The sequence below is a fragment of the Marmota monax genome, unplaced genomic scaffold (assembly GCF_021218885.2).
Source record: "Marmota monax isolate L192 unplaced genomic scaffold, Marmota_monax_Labrador192_F-V1.1 WCK01_AAM20220418_F8-fsc00048, whole genome shotgun sequence".
NCBI classification, from domain to species: Eukaryota; Metazoa; Chordata; class Mammalia; order Rodentia; family Sciuridae; genus Marmota; species Marmota monax.
The window spans coordinates 4,301,629-4,325,033 of NW_026694895.1; the positions used below are offsets into that span (position 1 = coordinate 4,301,629).

The 23,405-nt window shown below is 33.2% G+C and overlaps 1 protein-coding gene across 1 annotated transcript in view; it reads right to left on the reverse strand.

Moving 5' to 3' along the window:
* Galnt13 (polypeptide N-acetylgalactosaminyltransferase 13) overlaps positions 1-23,405 on the reverse strand; it is a 560,314-nt gene that overhangs the window by 490,668 nt on the left and 46,241 nt on the right. Inside the window, exon 3 of the mRNA XM_046426955.2 lies at positions 15,995-16,240. Coding sequence (XP_046282911.1) covers positions 15,995-16,136 — 142 coding nt within the window. The 5' untranslated portion in view covers positions 16,137-16,240. The remainder of the gene's footprint in view (positions 1-15,994; positions 16,241-23,405) is intronic.

Consider the following 23,405-nt stretch of genomic DNA (forward strand, 5'->3'; position numbering starts at 1 on the left):
GGTGGGACTGCAGATTGGTGCAGCCAATTTGGAAAGCAGTATGGAGATTTCTTGGAAAGCTGGGAATGGAGCCACCATTTGACTCAGCTATTCCCCTTCTCGGTCTATTCCCTAAAGACCTAAAAAGAGCATGCTACAGGGACACTGCTACATCGATGTTCATAGCAGCACAATTCACAATAGCAAGACTGTGGAACCAACCTAGATGCCCTTCAATAGACGAATGGATAAAAAAAATGTGGCATTTATACACAATGGAGTATTACTCTGCATTAAAAAATGACAAAATCATAGAATTTACAGGGAAATGGATGGCATTAGAGCAGATTATGCTAAGTGAAGCTAGCCAATCCCTAAAAAACAAATGCCAAATGTCTTCTTTGATATAAGGAAAGTAACTAAGAACAGAGTAGGGTCGAAGAGCATGAGAAGAAGATTAACATTTAACAGGGATGAGAGGTGGGAGGGAAAGGGAGAGAGAAGGTAAATTGCACGGTAATGGAAGGAGACCCTCAGGGTTATACAGTGGAGGGGGTAGAGAGAGAGGAGGGGAGGGGAGGGGAGAGGTGGGGAGGGGGGAGGGTGGATGATGGGAAGGCAGCGGAGCACAACAGACACTAGTATGGCAATATGTAAATCAATGGATGTGTAACTGAGGTGAATCTGCAATCTGTGTATGGGGTGAAGGTGGGAGTTCATAACCCACTTGAATCAAAGTGTGGAATATGATATGTCAAGAAATTTGTAATGTTTTGAACAACCCACAATAAAAAATTAAAATTATAAAAAAAAAGGATGAAGGATAGTGATTATAGTGATGCCAGGTATATTTTTAGACAAATATTCTCGCATATTTTCACAAACCCAGTCTATTTAAATATATGGTAAACTTCAGTGACAACACAAATCATTCTGTTTGTTTTTCAAGGGAAAAAAATCCATGGATTTGGAATTTTTATTCAAAGGAAGGGTAAGCCTGCACAAAATCTCTCATTTTATAGACAAGGACAGTGACTTATTGGTATAGTGGAAACACTGAAAAGAGTCAATGAAGACACTTATTCTTCTGTGTAGAAAGGCTATAACTTGTCAAGCATATCATCTGATAATATGAAGCTAAATGATCTAAGTAATTTAGGTCTAGAATATGACATAAAATATAAATCAACAGAACCAAATGAATAGCCAACATAAGACCCTGAAATATATAAATATTTTCCATATGTTAATGGTAACCACAAAATAAATAATGAGAGAACAAATGGTTCAATACACATCACAAGTGATAATTATCTAAAAATTAAAATGTATCCCTACTGCTACATTACAATTAAATGCATAACTATATATCAAACATATATAATATATATATATATATATATATATATATATATATATATATATGTATTTGTATATATATATATATATAAAGTCATTCCATGTGAATAAAACTAAAACTGAGAAGCTCAAAAAATCTGATTAAAAGTAATCTAATTAGCAAATGTGTTTGAAACTAAGTCATAAATATTGTAATAAGTATTCTCACATATTGATGACAACTAAAAATCAAGAGAACCCCAGAAAATAAATGGGGGAATATCTATATAAAATAATTATACCTTTAAAAAAATAATCATGTAACCAACACTGTAGCCTAAGAATATAAGCAGCAATAAAACTTCATAAACTATTCATAAAAAATGTGAAGCAATCTAAATAATTTAGTGATAAACAGTAATGAAAATTACAGTATAGAAAGATATGAGACAAAATAGTCTGTAGCCAGTAAAAATAGGTCTTGAAAGAATACATCATATAGAACAAAATGATCCTGAAATATTGATTTTAAAAAATTAAAATTGAAATGTTGTTTCATAATGAACAGTGTTCCTGGGTTCAGTTCCAAGTTATTTTCTTTTCAGCTTTTTTCTACAATGAATAGTCATTTTATTATTTTGGGGGAAAAAAGTGCTAGTTTGTAAAGAAATTGAATAAATTCGATTATATTATTTATTGTTCTTCAAATGTAAGTGCCTAAAGAAGGGATAGGAGTATATATCAGAGAAAGAGCTCTTGCCTAGCACATACAAGGTCCTGGATTTGACATTCTCAGCACCAAAAACAAAAGGCAACCTAAAGATTTACTAAAATTTGGATTTTTTTTAGTTATTTAGCAGACTCTAGCAATAGAAAGGTTAATAGATTAATACTTGAGAACTATAAAAATGTCATGATTTCTAAAATTCTTTTCTTTCTTATCTTCAAGGAAGGAATGTTTCTGAAACAACTGGAATTTTTTTTGTGTGTGTGGGGGGTAGTATTCTCTCCTCATACTCTATACAAAAATTAACTCAAATATTAAAATGTTAAAAAAAAGCAACAACAACAACAAAAATCCCATTCATCATTTAGGAATATATATATATATACACACAGTAGAAAAATTTCATACCTACGAATACCAAATATTGCCTAACACAAAAATAAGAATAAAAGAAAAAATTATACATTAGTTTACATCAAAATTAAAACTCTGCTCTTTCAAAGACACATTAAAAAAAAAGGTAAGCAGCAACCCTATGTAAAAATAGGCAAGAAATATTGAAGAAGACTGTTCATAAGAGAAGATTGGCAATAAAATAATGCTCATTATTCAATAGTTACCAAGAAGTACAAATTAAAGTCATAATGAGATACCAACATGAAGTTACTATATTTGCTAAAATGGGAATAGAAAATACTCAAAGTTGGGAAAGCAGACTGGCAGTATTTCACAATATTAAACATACACTTAGCATATGACTCAGCACTCTACTCCTTGGTATTTTCCCAAGAGTTATGAAAACATATGTCCACACATAGGATTGTGTATGAATGTAGCTTCATTTAAGAAGCAAAATTATGGAAACATCTTAAGTGTCCTCCGGTAAGTGAAAGGATAAACAAATTTTAGTCCATCATTATGCTATGATCTAAATGTATCTGTCAAATTCATGTGTTGGAAATGATTCCTGATGTGCAGGTGTTGGGACATGAAAACTTTTAAGAGGGACAGGTGTTTAGGTCATGAGAGCAAAACCCCCATAGATGGAGTCATGCTACTATCAAAAGGACTTACGTGATTGGGTTCTCTCTTCTACTGTTCTGCCACTTGAAGCTACAATAGCTCTCTGCTCTGGAGGACAAAGCAACAAGTTGCCATCTTGTAACCAGACTCCTAATCTGACAGTGCCTTGATCCTAGACTTCCCAGCCTCCAATGTGTGAGAAATAATTTCTATACTTTATAAATTAGCCATTCTCAGACATACTGTTATAACAACACAAAATACGTTAAGTCACAATATAACTGAATACTTCTGAGCAACAGAACATGATACACTCAATACCATGATTAATTTCAAAATCTTATTGCTGAAAACAATAACCCAACACATAAGAGTTGATAGTGTACAATTCTCTTCATCAGATTTTCTAGAATAGGCAAAACTAACCAATATTCTTTTTCTCTCACACACACAAACACACACACACATACACACACACACACACACAAACACACAACAGATCAGTAATTACCTGGCTAGAGTTGCATAACTGATTGCATAACAGAAGGTAATAATATTTGGGGGAAAGCATGATTGTGAGGTTGAACCTGGAACCCATTTGTCAAAACTCAAAAAATATACTCTTAACATGGAGCTAACCCCTCTTCCTTACCACCAAAGAACCAGAGACTGAGCCTAGGAACACTCTACCACTGTGCTACATCTTCAGCCCTTTTTTAAAATGTTAAGACAGAGTATTGCCTAGGTTGGTCTCAAACTTGTAATCCTGTCTCAGTCTCCTGAGTCACAAGTGTGTGTACCCCACCTCTGGCCAAAATGCAGCATTTTAATAAAAACCTAAAGTTGATTTGAAAAATAGCATTCCTTAATTATTTGCTAATTTGTGTTTATATGGAGTTTTACTTATCTACTACCTGAGAGACCTATGCTACAATCATGTTACTTTGGTAATTTTTCTTTTGGGGTGGGTTTTTCACTTTATAGCTTTCCAATATTATTTTTTTACATTCATTTTCCATCCTCTCCATTTTTTTTCTATCACTTTTTATAGAAGACTTGAATATATCATCAACCTATAACATTTTCAAAGTTAAATATATCTTTCTTAAGTATCCATGCGGTCCTCTATGTATGGATTCATTCTGTGTATACCACATAATATTCTACCTGAATTGTTTCCTCAGCAGCATCATTACAATGTTAATATGCTCTGATCTTTCCTAAGACTCTGTATCACACAGATAGTATAAGCAAAAAGGGAAAAGGATAGTCCTTGGCTATCAATTTGCCAGTTTGGGATGTAAACCAAATTATGTAGGCCAATAAATATTTTAGAATATTCAAAGATTGGGCCATATCTATAAACTAAATTTTTAAAGCCTTCTTTAGTCATAATAATTGAGTTATTTCAAGTTTTTTAATCAGAAACATAAACTCAACTATCATGGAAACAGAAAGTGTCAAGCTGATTAGACATTCATTCCTTCATTTTTCATTCAATTAAAAATTAACTGAACACCCATTATGAGCCAAGCACTGACTTTCGTGATGAAGATGCAAACTGATGAAACACCAGTTGTCTTTGCTACGTTTAGCCCTTTTAGGACAATGATTTCCAGTGGATGGAGGTAGGATTTGTCCATTCCTACTTTATTGGTGGGCTATCTGGAAGTTAGTTTCATCCCATTAACTTATTTAGTCAATTCCAGTCTTCACAGAATTGAAAAATATCTTGCCTTCAAAAGACAGTATCTTATTGATTTTATTTTTATTTCATATATTTTCTCTCCTCCAGCTAGTATAAGCATTGATATGCTGACATTTCTTTCAAATAATTCTGAATTCTTTTCTCCCCTCTTACACATGAAAACAAGAATACATCTCCTTTTATCTTTCTACCCCCAGTTCTGATACCAAACAATGTTTACAAGTTTGTCAACTTATTTAATATCAAACAAAAATTATGAGCAATTAATTTTTAATGTTTACTTACATATAATTCATATATATAAATTCATATGTAATATTTGTACTTCGATAAATTTGGACTTGAGTACTTACTTTTTAAAATGCCATTTAAATTCAATTTTACAAAAAAGAAAATCTTTCTTGTTCCTACTCATTAATTTTCAAAGTGAACAATTTAAATGACTATATATCCCATTGAGTTGCTAATATGAATAGTTTTAATTAATGAATAAAACTGGTAGTTGTATTTATTTAAATAAAGATAAAAATGCCTTAAAATGTATTCTCCTAAATTTCAGCTGATGACCAATAAAACTTCATTTTCCAGAAACCTTCAATAACTTGTTAAGACAAGTTAAAATTGCTTGCCCCAGCACTTGGAGTCCTTTGAAATTTCTTTTTCCTAACTATTGACCTAACGTCTAAAAATTCCTTTTATGTCTGACTCTGCTCCAATCAACTGATTTTTCTAATACTTTGATCCTCATCTTCAGAAAGACAACAGTGTTACCCTGATACTTTATTTTTTCCTATTATCCTCTTGTTCCAATTTTCACGTGTCCACTTAACTTCTATATTTCAAGACCTTTTAGCTCTCACAGTAGTTCATTTAGTATCTCTCATAGCAGACATCATGTTTGGTGTTGTAAGTATGTGACCATCAAGTCTCCATTAAACTGTGTGATTCTTGAAGACTGGTGTTCTACTTGATGAAACTCTATACATTATAGAGTACATAGCCAGTATTTTACTGAATGAGTGGACAAAATATTGACATTAATTATTCCTATTAATCTTTAAAAATAACAGTATCTCACTATTGTTTATAATCTTTAACTATCCTTTCTAAGATTTCAGAGGCTTGGCCCAAAGGTTACCACTGAGGAAAACTGTAACCTAAATTCATCAGTATTCTGCAGTGGCTCAATATATGCAAAACTGTTTAAGTCTGAAATAAATCAAGGTGAGCCAAGAAAAGATACTTTTGCTTAAAATACATTGAACAAGGCCCTTTTTAACCTAAAGTCAGTGGCCATCTCTTTCAATGTCCTCCAGAAACATCCGTTTTATGAATATTTTATAAATAGCATATAAATGTTGTGATTACTTGGCTCTTTAGAAGGAACCCAGGTATATCTAAGTCAGGGACACAGCATAGTCTTGTGATTCCAAAGTCTGTACTAAGAATCTCGACAAATCAGGCTGTGAACTCTTTCTTCTTCTTAACTACTTTTGTGACCTAAAAAAAAAAAAATCAATTAAATTTTCTGTCTGTTTCTCATTTATAAATCAGTTTACTAATAGTACATACGCTCAATGCTGCTTTCAAAATTAATTAATTAATCAAATTAATAAATTAATAATTATAATTAATTAATTAATCAATCAAAATAATGCATAGGCAGTGTGTAGCACAGTATACCTAATACTCTTTCTTATACTTATTTTTATTCATGATATTAATGTGGTTGTATGGACTGGCAGGAGGATGAGAAAAAATTGTGGATATGAGTCTGAAAAACCAAAGCAAATATCAGAGGTCAAAATTTCACCAAGTCTGGGCTGAGATTGTGGCTCAGCAGTAGAGCTCTCACCTAGCACTTGCGAGGCCCTGGGTTTGATCCTCAGCACCACATTAAAAAAAAGAAAATCTTAAAAAAATTTTCACCAAGTCTATTAGTCTTTCCTTTTCTTTTTTTAATTGGTTCTTTTTAGTTACACTTGACAATAGAATTCATTTTGACATAACTATAAATATATAGAATGCAACTTGTTCTAATTCAGTCCTCAGTGCTCCCCCTTTCTGTCCCTTACAGTCCATTTCCTTCCCTCTATTCTACTGAACTTTCTGTTATTTACTTATAGCTTTTTTTAAATGAGTGCCTTGTGTATATACATGATGGTGAGATTCATTGTGGTATATTCATATCTGTACATAGGACAGTAGGTCATATTCATTCTACTGACTTTCCCTATCCCATTCCTCGTCCCTTCTCTTCATCGTCCTTTGTCTACTCCACTGATCTCTCTTCTATTCTTTTTTATTAATCCTCCTCCCACCTTATTTTGAATTAGTTCCCCATATCGGAGAAAATGTTCAACTTTTGAATTTTAGGGATAGGCTGCTTTCACTTAGCATGATATTCTCCATTTCCATCCATTTACTGACAAATGCCATAATTTCATTTTTCTTAATGGATGAGTAATATTCCATTGTGTATATTCTACCTATCCACTTTCTTTATCCATTAATCTGTTGAAGGGCATATAGGTTGGCTCCATGGCTTGGCTATTGTGAATTGTGCTATTATAAATATTGACGGGACTGTGTCACTGTAGTATGCTGATTTTAGATCCTTTGGCTATATACTGAGAATGGGTTAACTGGGTCATAATAACTGGGTCATATGGTGATTTTATTCCTAGTTTTTTTGAGGAATCTCCAAACTGTTTTTTAGTATGGAATGGTTGCACCAATTTGCAATTCTACCAACAATGTATGATTGTACCCTTTCCCCAAATCCTGGTCAACATTTATTGTTACTCATATTGTTGGTAATTGCCATTCTGACTGGAGTGAGGTGAAATCTCAGTGTAGTTTTAATTTGCATTTATCTAATTGCTAAAGATGTTGAATATTTTTTCACATTTGTTGATCATTATATTTCTTTTCTTTTTTTTTAACCATACGATGATTTATTTTTATTTTTTATTTTTTTTTTAGAATTTCTTCTATTGAAAAGCATCTGTTTAGTTCATTTGCCCATTGGTTGATTGCATTTTTGGAGGATTTGTTTGTTTGTTTTTTAATGTTATGTTTTTAGTTCTTTATATATCTTGGAGATTAATGCTGTGTCTAAGGTGTAGGTGGAAAAACATTTTCTCCAATTGTGTTGACTCTCTCTACACACTCTTGATTGTTTTTGTAGTACAGAGCTTTTAAATCTGATACCATCCCTCTTATTGATTTTTTTTTTTTATTTTATTTTATTTCTTGTGCTTCGGGAGTCTTATTAAGGAAGTTGGTTCCTAAGTTAACATAATGGAGAACTGCGCCTACGTATTCTTCTGGTGTATACAGGGTTTCTTTTCAAATTTCTAGCTCTTTGTTCCACTTTGAGTTGAGTTTTGTGCAGGGTGAGAGAGAGAGGTTACATTTCATTCTACTTCATATGGATTTTTACTTTTCCTAGCACAATTTGTGGAAGAGACTATCATTTTTCCAATGTATGTTTTTGGTACCTTTGTTTAGTATAACATTATTTATGTGGGTTTGTCTCTGGGTCTCCTAAGCTATTCTATCAGTCTTTATGTCTGTTTTGGTGCCTGTACCATGCTTTTTTTGTTACCATAACTCTGTAGCATAATTTGAGGTCTGTATTGTGATACCTCCTGTTTCACTTTTCTCACTAAGAATTGATTTGGATATTCTGGATTTTTTTTCCAAATTAATTTCATGACTTATTTTTCTAAAATGTCATTGGACTTTTGATGGGAATTGCATTGAATCTGTATAGTAGTATAGCCATTTTAATATTAATTCTGCCTATCAAAAAACATGGAAGATTTTTTTATCTTCTAAGATCTTCCTCAATTTCTTTCTTCAGTATTTTATAATTTTCATTGTAGAGTTCTTTCAGGTCTTTTGTTAGACTGATTCACAAGTTGTTTTTTGTTTTGTTTTGAGGCTACAATGAATGAGATTATTTTCCTAATTTATTTTTCAGCAGATTCAACATTGGAGGATAGGAACACAATTAATTTATGGGTGTTGATTTTGTATCCTGCTAATTTGCTGAGTTCATTTATTAGCTCTAGAAATCTTCTGCTGCAGTTTTTTTGGGTCTTCTAAGTATAGGATCATGTCATCAGCAAACAGAGATAATTTGAGCTTTTTAAAATTTCTGGGAAATATATGTCCTTTATCTAGGTTGACTGTGTCTATATGCCCCACTTTTTTTTGTAAGACTATAAATACCATTGCCTATCACCCTAAATTAGTGCGCATCATAATATATGAGTCACCTCTAGTATCGATAATCCATTTTAATCAATCACACTCTTCTACCTATCCACAAAGATTAAGCCATGTACTTTATAAACCAGAATAAATACAATCTTAGTTTAATACCTTAATTCTCTAGTCATTGGTTTTTCCTCACACACAAGAATACTCCCTTTCAAGGAGGAAGATTAGTCATACAAAATCAATGAATGCTAGCTGTCTAATAAAAGAGTCCAGGACTATGAGAAGATCACTTAGAAAGCAGCAGAAGAGGGATCCAAGAGAGGGAGGCTGCCTGTTTCCCTCAATTTATAAAAAAGAAACCAGTTACTATGCCTTGCAGGAACAAGGACACATGGAGGTACTGAACTGAGATCATGAGTCAGCAACTCCACTATTTTTTATGTCCCCCAACGCAGATCCCATAGTGGGGAGGTACAAGGGACACATATGAACTAGGATAATTTTGAGAACTTAAAAATAAGATGATGACTGTTTTATACACATCTGCAAGCAGAATGATCCCTGCTAAAGACCTTCCTGACCAAAGTTTAACTATCCCACAGGACACCTTGATAGGGTCTAGGTATCTGTGGGAGTGAAGAAAAGTACTCAAATCTAGTTTTCAGAATATGTATCTCCACAGTGGTATCTAATGAAAGCATAAAACTTAAACTCCAATGCAAACTAGCATTTATTGATGACAGAATCCTTTATTGAACCTAAAAGAGTATGATAATCAAACACTGTTTTGGCTGGGCATGATGGCACATGCCTGTAATCCCAGTGGCTTGGGAAGCTCAGGCAGGAGGATCACAAGTTCAAAGCCAGCCTCAGCAAAAGCAAGGCACTAAGCAATTCAGTGAGACACTCTCTCTAAATAAAATACAAAATAGGGGTAGGGATGGTACTCCATGGTCAAATGCACTGAGTTCAATAACTAGTACCAAAAAAAAAAAAAAAAAAAAGCTATTCTGTTGGTTGTTAAAATTATAGCATGTCCTCTTAGCCTCCACAATTTCAATTTCTGTATCACTTCTGTCATTTGTGATGCTATAAAGACCCTCTGGGGTTTTCAGGCAGATTCCCTTCCGACTAAATCACTTCTATGCCCCCATTTCCTATCTCAAACTACACATTATCTATGGACCAACCAAAAAGTAAAGACTAAAGTAGTTTGCAATCCTACATGTGCTGGAATTTATAAAATCTAGAAACATCATTCAATTAGGAACTAGAAAGACTTTTAAACTATTGATTCATATTTGTTCCATGTTACAGGGATAACTGAGGCCCAGAGACACCAATTCACCTACTGAGGACATAGGCCATTAGTGGGGAAACTGGGACTAAGGTCCACTGCGGCACAGTGCTTATGCAAACCTGCCATATGATTTTAAATCTCCCTAGAGCTTTCATAAGTATACTACAGCAACCTTTGGCTTTTTAAAAATTCTCTCTAATATCTACTCTAACTCTTCCAACTTGGTAATGAGCACAACTTAATCTTCCACATAAACAGGAGTGGGAAGTATCTGTTAGTGCATTTTTTTTTAGATGGCACCAGGATGTCGTGAAAGAGTTAATGTGCCCCATAATAAGTGTTTATGTTATCAAAAAGCAGTCCCTTATAAAACAGAAAAATACATAGATATACATGTGTCTGTATCTAATGTTTGAACAGCTCTACACACTCTCATAAACTCCTGAAATCATCTCTTTTTACAGCATTACTCAATTATTGATGTGTAAAATGACAATGCTGACTCTGTAGCAAAGATTCAATTATATTCCACATACTCCATTTTTAAAAAAAGATAAAAATATAAACTACTTTAGAAAAATGATGATAAAATCGTTTTTTTTTTAAGTTTGATAGAGTTGAATATTATAGCCAACTTCTGATGGAACAATTGCATTTCTTTACTTAACAGGTGTCTCAAATGCAACATATCTGAAATAAACTCAGTATCCATCCTGCTCAAATCATCTCTTACAATGAGCCCTCCCTCTGGAAACTGGATCCAAGAAAGCCAAGACTTGTGCATGGAACCTATACCTTCAATATCTGCCAGATCCTGTCAAGCACCCAGATTTCAATTTTTGCCTGTTTCTCTCACATCTCATTCCTGCTGGTCTGCTATAATTGGTATCACTTCCAACACAAGACTCCTGGACAGCTTCCTAACCAGTGCCCTGAAGACAGTAGCTCTTCTCCAATGCATTGTCCATGTTGTATCCACAGTGATTCTTCCATAACACAAATCTGAATATGTCTGCCCTATTTTTGGAACCCATTGGTGTCTTATCATTTTTTAAATGCATTCTGTGGCTCTTCTTTATTCATTTAGTTATTAAAAATAATACATCAAGGACTGGGGTTGTGGCTCAGTGGTATAGCACTTGCCTAGCATGTGTGAGGCACTGACTGGGTTCTATCTTCAGCATCACATATAAACAAATAAATAAACACAGGTCCATTAATAACTAATAGAATTTTTTTAAAAAAATACATCAAACCCATATTCCAAATGGTTCATATCAGGTCAAAATGTTCACTCTGATCATATTCCTTTATTTCCCCACGTGCATGACAGGCAACAATCTAAATCCTATGTTCATAGTTAGCCTCACTTGCTTTTTATGAAGTCTTACATCTCTATATACTCTTTTAATGTATGTTCTTAAATTTTAGGGATTTTTTTTTTGCTTTCAAGTAGTCTATATATACTTACTCTATTGGGGTATAACTTATCATTAATTTACTACTTTATTGTCAAGATTTATCCATATTGATGAAAGAGCATTCATTTTGATTACTATATAATAATTCCCTCTACCTATATACCAAATGTCTATCCTTCAGTTTTTCCATTGATTGGCCTGTATGTTATTTACAAGTTTTATTCCAGTGAGTAGTGGTGATATGAACATACTTGTGGAAGAAATTTTCTTGGATATATGACTATGACTTCTGAGTCCTGTATGAATGTTTAGATTTCAGGGATAATACTAAATTGTTATCTGGATTCACCACAAAAGTGTAGACATGCATAAACTCTAATGATTGGCATTATTAACCTTTTTAATTGTTGTTAGGTGAATGGATATAAATGCATGTCATTGTAGCCTTGATCTGTTTTTCCCTGATTATAATGTATATTAATTATCTCCTCATAAGTTTAATTGCCATATGTGTTTGCTTTTCTAAAGTGTCTATCTATTGCTTATATTTTTATATAGGGTTATTTGGAGGTTTCTGCTTTTTCTTTCTTTCTTTTGTGTGTGTGGGAGGGCAGGATATACTGGGGATTGAACCCAGGGCAGCACTATACCCCTAAGTTACACACCCTCAGCCCTTTTTTATATATTATTTTGAAACAGGATCTCCCTAAGTTGCGGAGGTTGGCCTTGAATTTGCAATCGTCCTGCCTCAGTCTCTTGAGTCACTGGGACTACATGCATGGACCATAGTCAGTTTATTTGGGCTTTTCTTATTAATAATAAGAAATATATATATACACACACACACACACACACACATATTATCATTATTTATATATACTTGGTAAGAGTTTGTTAGCTGTATGTTCTTTGAATATCTTCAACAATGTGTGACTTCTCTTTTATTTTTTGATGTCAATGTTTCCTGTGTTTTGTCTTAGAATTTTCCCTATTTCAAGATCATGTAGATGCCTAATTTTTTTTCTACTGAAGTTAAAATTTTGGTTTTGGCATTCATATTTGTAGTACATCCAAAGTTTATATCAACTGGGAAGAAGAGTAAGGCATCTTTTTCCACACAGATTACCATTTCATTCTCAGTTCCATTTATTGAATATATACTCTTTTTCGCATTGGTCTTCAGTACTTCCCCGTCATATAATGAATGTTCCAAATGTGTGAGTCTGTGTCTAAGGTCTCAATCTATTTCCTTGGACAATTTATACTTCTGCTTTGTGTCAATACTGTTTTGATTACTCTAAAATTTAAGAGCTGTTATTTAAATAGTCAAATTTTAACTCTGCAATTTCTCTTTTTAAATTATTCTGGTGGAAGATACACTGAAATCTTTAGTAATCTATATAAAATTTTGCATTTTCTTCTTTAAGTAGTTATTTCCAAGTCTTGTATTGTAGACCTTAACCTTAATGCCATAGCCTCTGTGAAATTTTACCTATTCACCTAGATTGTTTCCTCAGCTTAGAGCAACCTTCTTCATCCTAACATTATGTGTTGTAATTATATGTACTTTACTTTACCATTTTAGCTGAATTTGTATATTTAACTGAATATGTGTCAACAATGGAAACTGCATATAGAATAGTGCTCCCATAAGATTTCATTACCTAGTGAGGCTACAGCGTTCTTAGCTATATAAACACACTCCACAATGTTTCCCACTGTCTCCCCTTCCCATGCTTAAGTAACACATGACTGTATGTGTGTGTGCATGTGGAGAGAGGAATGATTACTTTGTGATTCTCTATAAGCTCCATGACTAGAAGAATCCCAGTTTTATTACATTCCAAACTGCAAAGGCCTTAGTTATCTATTCCTAGGATTTAGTACACAGTAAACACTGAATAAATAATTAATGAATTAATAAATGAAAATATCTCAAAAATTAATCCATAGTGGATGTTAATATTGGGTACTTAAAAATTATGTAAAGTCTAAAAATATAAGTCATCTTAGAAACCACCAAATCCAACCCAGAAAGATCAAATTCTGTAAGCCAAAAGTCATTGTTCAGTAGATTTAGAAGAAAAATATAAGTCAGACACACTTTCTACAAAATCACTGCATATAAATCACTCTAAATATATAGTACAAATTCCTAAATAATCTGAAATACTAATAAAATATAAAATTAAAACCTCATGTCTATTTCCTATTTTACAGGACAAATGATATTAATGTGCCAAATTAAAGTACAGTGGACTGAATGTTTCTGCCCCAAATTCACCTGTTAGAACTCTAAAAGGTTTGGCAATAGTATTAGGAGGTATGACCTCGGGGAGGTGGTTAAGTCCTGAGGGAGAAGCCCTCATGATTGGGATTAACACCCTTATAGAAATGTCTCAAACAGATCCCTCAATCATCTGCCAGGTGAAGTTAGTGAGAAGTCAGTTTTACATGAAAAACAAGCTCTTCACAGACACCAATCAACCAGTGCCTTGATCTTGAACTTCGCATCATCCAAAACTGAGTTGTAAGTTTTGTAAGTTTCTGTTCTAAGTGAGTCACCCAGCCTACAGTGTGTTGATCAGACAAAAAGTCTTACAGATGAAGACAACATGGTTTAACTTTAAATTAAATACAAGGAAAAATTATTTTTGCCTTGCATCATTAAATTTCACAGTTTAAGGTTTAGGAGTAATCATTAAGGACTTGAATCACCAAAACTGTACTTTTGTGGGTACTTGAGAAAAAGGCTGATGGTTTTGTTTTGTTTTGTTTTGTTTTGTTTTTGCTGAATCAGGTCATAACTTTTTGTGTGTGACTGAACTAGATGCCTCCATTCAACAAAGTGATCATTCTAAATGGTTATGATCCATCAAGACAGACTTCCACTCAGCCAAGAAATAGCTCAACAGACTCAAAAAAAAAAAAAAAAAGGCTTATTTACTTCAGGGCTTTAACTATAGATCAGTAAATCAATCCCATGTTCATTTATCAAAACCCAATGGACTCATAAAGTTCTTCTTCCTGAATAATTATAGAATAAAGCTATGAAAATGCATATAATCTACCTAAATCAATCTAGACTCAGTCACTTCCAAAGAACTTTTCTCTGAATTCTTTTTACTAGTCAAAAACTAAACAAAAACTAAAGTGAGAGTGTCAGAAACATTTTGAAAGGAGAGAATATGCAGAATTTCTACAACTGAGTGAGAGCATTTTTTTTTTTATCTAAAGCAAACCCAGAATTTTCAAAATGTTCTCTGGACAAAATTAATTTTTGGAATTGTTTTTCTGTGTTTCCCTAAAACTTGCATAATTGAATAAATGAAATTCTATTTGAGTATCTTGACTAATAAATAACTTCAAAATTATCTATAACATTAGACATACTATAATTAGTAAATAAAGGCAAATCTCACCTTGGTAACTTAGATTCATTTTTTGAATGTTATGAAAATTTCAACTAGATTCAAATAAAATTTACCTTTTATCATAGTTATGAAGAAAACTTTTGCTAATTAGAGAATTAATTAATGTTTGTTTAAGAGAATAAACTAATTTCAACCACCCTATGTACTTTAGAAGTACCCATTTATGAGGAATATTTCAGAAATATAACTACTGATAGACCTTGAAGTCAACCAAAAAAGAAAGTACTGAGAAAGTTATTTGTAATAATTTTGCAGAAAATGAATCCCTATGCCTTTATCTGAAAAATCACCATTTATACAAATAATCTCTTTAGAATTAATTGGAATCTAGTCATTGTAAATACTGACATAAGGTAACTTTACAATAGACTTGAAATTATCTTTGTTTCCTAACATAGAGCCAAAGATCTGCTGGCCCACAGGTGAATCTGGTGACTTGCAAGTGTTTTATTGTAAAAAAAAAAAAAAAAAATTAATCTGATTTGGAAATCATTAGGGATGACAAATGCCATTCCAGTTTGCTACTGTCCCCATCTATCTCATTTGGGTTTTAAAGGTTTTTGGCTCCTGTGAGCCTAGATTTTAAATTTTGTGCCAAAATCTGAAAGTTCTTTTCATGCAGTCACAGAAGACTGGAATTTAAGATTAAAGGTATCCGGGAGGTTAACTGACTCTTCATTCTTTCCAATAAACCCCTAAGACCTAGAAGAGGGAAGTCGCTTCCATGTGCTTAAGTGTACATTAACACTTCTGCTCTTGGAATAAGGCAATACTATTCTTATTTTGAGGTTTTATATTTTGTTGTCACTGCCAGTTTGCTTCACAGGTACTCACCCCTCAGTGCAGGCAGCAGGGACCTCTCCTTCTTGTCATCACACTTGTTACATTCACTGAAGTACAGCAGTAAGAAGACATCCACAAGGACCCACATCAGTGAAGTGGCCAGAACCACTTTGCAGTAAACGAATCTCCTCATGTCTTTACTTGATTTCTAGTTAACACAGAGATTGAAGGCAAATGCTCCTTGGATAGATCCACGCCACAGAGGTGAACTCCAGGTTGAAAGCAGGATGCATCCCACTGTATTAGGAAAAAAAAAAAAGAAAGGAATTTCATTATTATATAGGGTTTTTGTTTTGCAGAAAGGAGATATAACATAAAACATGACTTATTTCATGTTCCCAAATATTTAAATATTCATGTCATCAAAATTAAAAGCCCAAGTAGATAAAAGTTGTTACCAAGAGAGCTGACTACAATTCTAACACCTGATACTAGATCCATCACTACTCTGCTGGATCATTGATAAATTAATGATTTATTCAAATCGTATTGCCTTTACCTTAATTCCTACAATGATATTCTATATAACAACAGGTTGTCAAATAGCACATTTCTGAATTTACACAATAATACTGAATACTAAATAATACTAAAAAATACAAAAATACTAAAAAATTATAAATGTAACTACTACTATTTACCAATACTACTAAAATAGAAATAATCCTGGGATACTAAATTCTACAGTGACTCAGAGCTGGTCTTTATAGATAGGTCTGGGTATTTTACTTCATAGCATTGGGAAATTCTCCAAGCCTCAGCTTTCTCATTTGTAAAATAAGGATTATAGTGTCATACCTAAAAATTTACTGTGAAGATTAAGTATGTCATGCTTCTAAAACATCATAAAGAAACAATATCAATTAGTATAGAAAATTTTTTAAAAAAATGATATCAGAGTCTCAAACCCAGCAGCTACAAGAAATAAATCAACACTTATTTACCTTTAAAACTCCCATCTGATCTGCATAAAAAGTATTCCCAGCAGATGCACATTTGAGAATAGATTATCATGTCTTGAAACAATTTAACAGGGGAAAACAAAATCTAATATAAAATTACCTAAAGTAATCAGAGTAAGAATTCTAAATGGTATAACAGATATGTACCCAATCATTGAGAGACACTAAATGTAAATATAAAATTAAAACAATCCACGTTTGTTTTATACAACACTGAACAATAACTATCTGGCTAACCAGTTTCTATAGGTAGAACAAATAAATCAGACCAAAAATAATCCAATATCATTTGCTACATTTTAAATCATATCAACTAAAGCAAAATTTATTGATGTGAATAAGTAACATTGTTTTGACAGTTTGGAGTGAATAACATTAAATACAAAGAAATTTGAAACATTTCATAATCTTTTGTTTATATCATTACAATGGAAAATCTACCATTAACTATTAAAATGTCTCAGAATGCAAACATAAAATGTAATTTGCTGAGACATTTTTTAAATAAATAGCATTTATGTGTTACTTTATATGAACTTAAAATTCACAAATAGTGATAGTCAAAAAAATTACTATAAAAGATTCTATTTCCAAAAATCATATAAAATTTACATTCATTTAAACTATATATTTGGAGACATTGTGCAATCCAAAGAATACATGGCACAGAGTTTCATTTGTTTTTCCGAAGAAAAAAAGTGTCATGCTAATTACCTAATTTGTGTCATTTCTACCTTATTTTTCTATGAAATTGATAGCTAAGTATTGGAACTCAGCCTATAATATGATGACAAGGGAAAATCTTTATTTTCTCTTACTGTATGCATTTTTCTAAATTTGGAAAATGAAACACTTCAAGCTATAAAATTTTCTTTCTTTAGTCGTAAGATGGAGTTTGTCTCTTCAAATGACAGTGGAAAAAAAATCCTAGGGATAAGTATATGTAATGCCAATGGTTACTGAATGGCCCTCCCCAGATTTAGAAAGAATACCTTATATATAACAAATGATCTTGAAGATGTAGGCAGCACCATGACTGTCATCAATGAAGAGATGACCTCTTGCCCTTTCTACATCATAAAATGCTGTGAGGCTTATGCAAAATAAAGAATGAGGACATTTTTTAAAAAATGTATGAAGAATATCATTACAATGGAAAATCTACCATTAACTATTAAAATGTTAAAAGATAACTCATTTCCTAATAAGAGCCTAACAGCTGGGCTTATTGAGAATTTATTTTAAACTTTAGCTGTGATTGAAAGTCAAAATTATACCTTATTGCCACTTCAAGAATTATTCAAATTATCTTGATTCTATACCCTGCTAGATCTACATTTCATGACATTAGGACTGAGAAATGTCTAACTTTACTATTTCAGGTGATAAAACCAAGTTGCCATTAAAATTTTTTATTTATGCAAGTTTTTTCCTTACATAATTCAAGTTTTTAATTATATTTATATCTTGAAACTACCTCTATGTTGAAAATAGATTCAGCTTTACCATTCAAAAGGATCTTATTCCCTGGCACTTACAAACTAATAATCCTATGTGTATGTTCCAATACTCCTCATCTCATGAGAACAAAACTAAGCAGAAAGATGGTAAAGGATGCATGATTACCAACCAACATAAGCACAGTTGGTGGCCCAGATTTATTTAAGAGAATCAGCATCTGCATTACGTTTTTATTCCAGTAAGCTCCTATTTATTTGCAAATACTATTCTGTTTCTCAAGCAGTAAGGAAATCCAAAGTTCTGCAAAGTCCCTGGCTTGCCAATCCAATGTGGATCACGACCAACTTGTATAAACTATGTGCTCCACTCTCTCCTATTATGACACCTTTTATAACGATTTCAAAAATCTTTTGAGTAAAGCACAGATATTGACCTCTTTAAAAATACTTCTCTATTCTGTATTCAGTGGTGAATGCCTATATCCCAGTGATATCAAGACTGAGGCAGAAGGATCACAAGTCTGAAGCCAACCTGGGAATGTCTCAGAATATGAAAGGGCTGAGGATATAGCTTGGGAGACTACCCCTGACACACACACACACACACACACACACACACACACACACACATATGTATATATATTATATATATTCACATACATTACACATATGTATATAAATATATATATATATATTTTCCCCTCTAGATAGGAAAATGTCAAGAAATAAAAAAACTATCAAGTACCATCTTGCCAATCAGTTGCTTTTCCCTTTTTCTCCTGCCAACTAAACAATATCAGTCATATATTCCAGATTTTTACTTTAAAATATGTACCATTCTTCCAATCTTTATTAAAATGGTATTAAAATATAAAAATAAAATCCAGATAAAGTTTAGAGGTTTTAGTATCTGTGTTATTAAAATTAGAAGAAAAACATCTTTGTTTTGGTTTTGGTTTGTTGTTTTTTTCAATTAGGAGGTTATTACTTCCCTGAGGAATTGAGTTTAGTTGCTATTGGACATTTTTATCTATAGTCATACATTTTCTTTAGTAGAAAATTGCATAATGGGTGCAAATTTATTCAATCTATTTTATGAGGCTATACTCAAAGCTGCCAAAGGATCCTGGAAGCTAGTGTAAGACTGCTGTTAGGGTTTCCAGAAGGTTCAGACACCAAGCAAACTTTATTTATACAGAAGCTTCTGGAAGCTGATGACCAGACAGTTTTGCAGAGTTTATATATATATATATATATATATATATATATATATATACATATATATATGTATATACACACAGACACACACACACACACTGATAGATGTAGTTAAGCACTAAAAAAAAAAAAATCCTGATTTGGCTCTAAATACAATTGGTAGAAAGACTGATATTTGCATGAATGATGATCAAAATTTAAAATAGACCTTGGGAATCCACCTAAAGCCTAAGACAAAGGGTCTGCTGTAAAAATCACACCATGCTGATACACTCAGAGACCAAAAAAAAAAGTGAAAAAGGTAATGTTCAATAAATGCCTTTTGTAAAGGGTGATGGGATAGAAGCAAAGAAATATGCCCTTCGCTTGAATTTCAATTAAGACCAAATATTCATAAGATCAAATTCAACACTTAGGCGGCAACCTAGCATAGGATCTAAAATACGTATTTTTCTAAAACACATATGTTGCAGAATTAAAATATTATGATTTGAATTGGATTCCAATACTCAATGAGCACATGAGTTAATTCAAGTTAATGCCTTGATTTTTCTACCCACATGATTAGAATAATGGTAACTTCCTCAAAAGTCTAGAATAAATGTGAATAAATCATTACACATAAAGGTTTTATAACAGTGTCTGCCACAAAGGACTCAGTATGCATTAGTGCTTATTAGCAGTAATAACAATAATAGTGTTTATTATCAAATAATATTATCAAACAGGAAAAAAGAATGAAGACTCAACTATCCTTCTAGAAGAAGCACATGTTCAGTTTGTTCAGGAAGTTGGAGAACACAAGCATCATAAAGGAAGAAATATTTAATAGATGCAGTTTCTTACGGGGTACGAGTTTAACAATACTCAAAACTCATTGAACTGTACACTTAAAAGCTGTGCATTTTACTTCTATGTAAATTATACCTCTTTTATAAGATATAAATTAAGATGAAATGTCTATGTAGGTAGGATAAGGTTCCCTGACATCAATAAAATTTTGATTAAATAAAGAATTATACCAGATGAGAGAGATTCATATTAAAGCTTTCTGATCTCATCTTCTGCCATTGTTCTCCATGCCATTCACTAGGGTCTCCTGGTTATTTCTTAAATGTGCCAATTACTACCTTGCCTCGGGAAATGTGCATATGCTATTTTCCCTGCCCAGTGATATATTCATGGCTCCCTGCTTTTATTTCCCTCAATCTTCCTTCTTTACTGCATAAGTCTCACATGACAGACAGCTTTCCTACCAATTAATCCAAAGGAGAACACACCTTAATCACTCTCCATTTCTTTACCCTCTCCACTTTCTTTCTTAGCACTTGTCATCCACAACATATTTAAAAAATAAATTTTGGTTATTATTTGTTTCCCCTATATTAAAAAGTAATCTGTATGACAATAGGATTTCACAACTCTTGCACATGCTCTCTTACTCCAATACATTTCAAATATATTTTAAAATATATTTATCTTAATAAATTTTAAAACTCCAACATTACTCATTATAGACTCAATTTCCCCTACTGCCCTACCCCCCAAAAATATTCCTATGCTAATGTAACAATCCCCTATAATTTACAATGTCACTAAATACAGTGTCTTTAAAGGGTAATAAGGGTAAAATGAGGTCATATGGGCAGCCTAATTCAACTTATGTCCTTAAAGGAGATTACGATACAGACACACACATCAGAAAGACCATGGAAAGACACAGTGAGAATATGGCCATCTACAAGCCACAAAGACAGCCCTGCAAATAAAACCAATCCTATTAACACCTAGCTTTTGAACTTTCTTGTGAAAGAATAAATTTCTGTTGTTTAAGTCACTTAGTCTGTGATACCTTGTAATGGAAGCCTTAGCCAACCCAAATTTTCTCCACTCCACCCAGCATACCAGCAGGTATTTATGGCTTGAAAGAACCCTCCAGAATATGCTATTAGGTCTCATTTCTAAATCTATTAACACATATGGTGGAGTTCAGTGTTTCACAGTAATTCTAAAATGGCTCACAGATAATAACTTTGACTTGTAAAGAAGAAACACCTTGAACATCAAGAGGTATGGTGAAAGTTGGTGGGGGAGTGAGGGGGGCAGTGGAATTGTACAAATTTGTGTCCCTTTGGGCTATGAGTTTTTATGTGGAACAGAAGGAGCCATGATCTATCCATTGCATGTCTGTGTTCCTTATTACCTATAGCAATGACAATCGATGATTGACCTATTAGTCTAAATTCCCTTGCACAGATTACAATGGACAACAGATTGGCCTTTAACCACAAACTGACTGTATAAAATGAGACCTATTTATAGTGACTGAATCTAGGATCATAGGAAAAATGGTTGAAGTCAATACATGACCTTATCCTATTGTTTAAAATTCTGTTCATACTAGCCTTAAAATAAATCCTGTATGAAAAAATTGAATGGATTTGGTCCTGGCCACTGTCAAATTAATCAAGATGTTCAATGGAATGGCACACTATAAGAAAATTCACCAGAAGCCAAGATGATCGAGAACCCAAGGGTGGGTTTCGTTGGGAGATCATCCTTCTTTGTCTTCCAAACCTCTTGCTTGGAGTGCCAAGAATGCAAGTCCTCAAACACTCCTAACACAGGCCACTTCTCAGAGTTGTGTTTCATGAGCAAACCCCCGGGGACAAAGACCAGTCTTTCACTGCTGCTATAAAAGGGCGACTTCCCTCATGTTCCTGATCCTTTCCTGTAAAGCAACCCATCATGTATGCAGGCATTCATAGGCACTGTCCCCCAGCTTCCAGGGGACACAGGAGAAAAGTGGAGTGGCTACAAACACCCTGATGCTCCACTACCTGGTATGCCATGAGGAAAAATGCATTTTCTCTGAGACAGGAGTCTACTCTGCCAATGAATAGATTGCCATGAGACAGCAACAAGCTAATGTACTAGCTTTTCAATAGGGTAAAACCAAATTCCAGACCCTTCATAAACTTGAAATCATCATTCACAGAAAAGCCAGAAAGTGGTTAAGCCAACTTGTGTGAATTTTCATATGTTCAGAAAACTTCCTGAAAGATAGATTAGCTGAATTTGATAATCTCTGAGGAATACAACTGACTTTTAGATTTCTATAGGTTTGAGGTTTTAATATAAGAATATGTTACTTTTAAAATAAACTACTACCTTAATTATAAAAAGGAACAACATTCCTTTAACTAATCCTACAGATAAAATTGAGAATCTACACAGTTGCTAACAATGTACTATGCACTAAAGATAAAGCAGATAAAAAGACAATCCTTGTCTTCTGATTTAGTGGAGATAAACAAGAGCATTGGAGTAGAAAAAGGAAATAAATAAAACATTTAAAGTGATTTCAAGATGTGAAATTCTTTTTAGTAGATACTTTTGATTTTGACCTGTAAATATTTTTTCGGGGGCGAGGGGGAGAGTGTGCGGTGCCAGGGATTGAACTCAGGGGCACTCAACTATGGAGCCACATCCCCAGCCCTATTTTGTATTTTATTTAGAGACAGGATTCACTGAGTTGCTAAGTGCCTCACTTTGCTGAAGCTGGCTTTGAACTCAAGATCCTCCTGCCTCAGCTTCCCAAGCAGCTGGGATTACATACATGCACTACCGTACCCAGTTTTGACATGTAATTTTTAATATTGAGAGAATGAAACAACAAAGAACAACTGGACACAGCATGAGTGAACAAAGGGTGGAGCTTTATAGAGAATGTTCATAAAGCAGCAACATGTTTACAAAGCA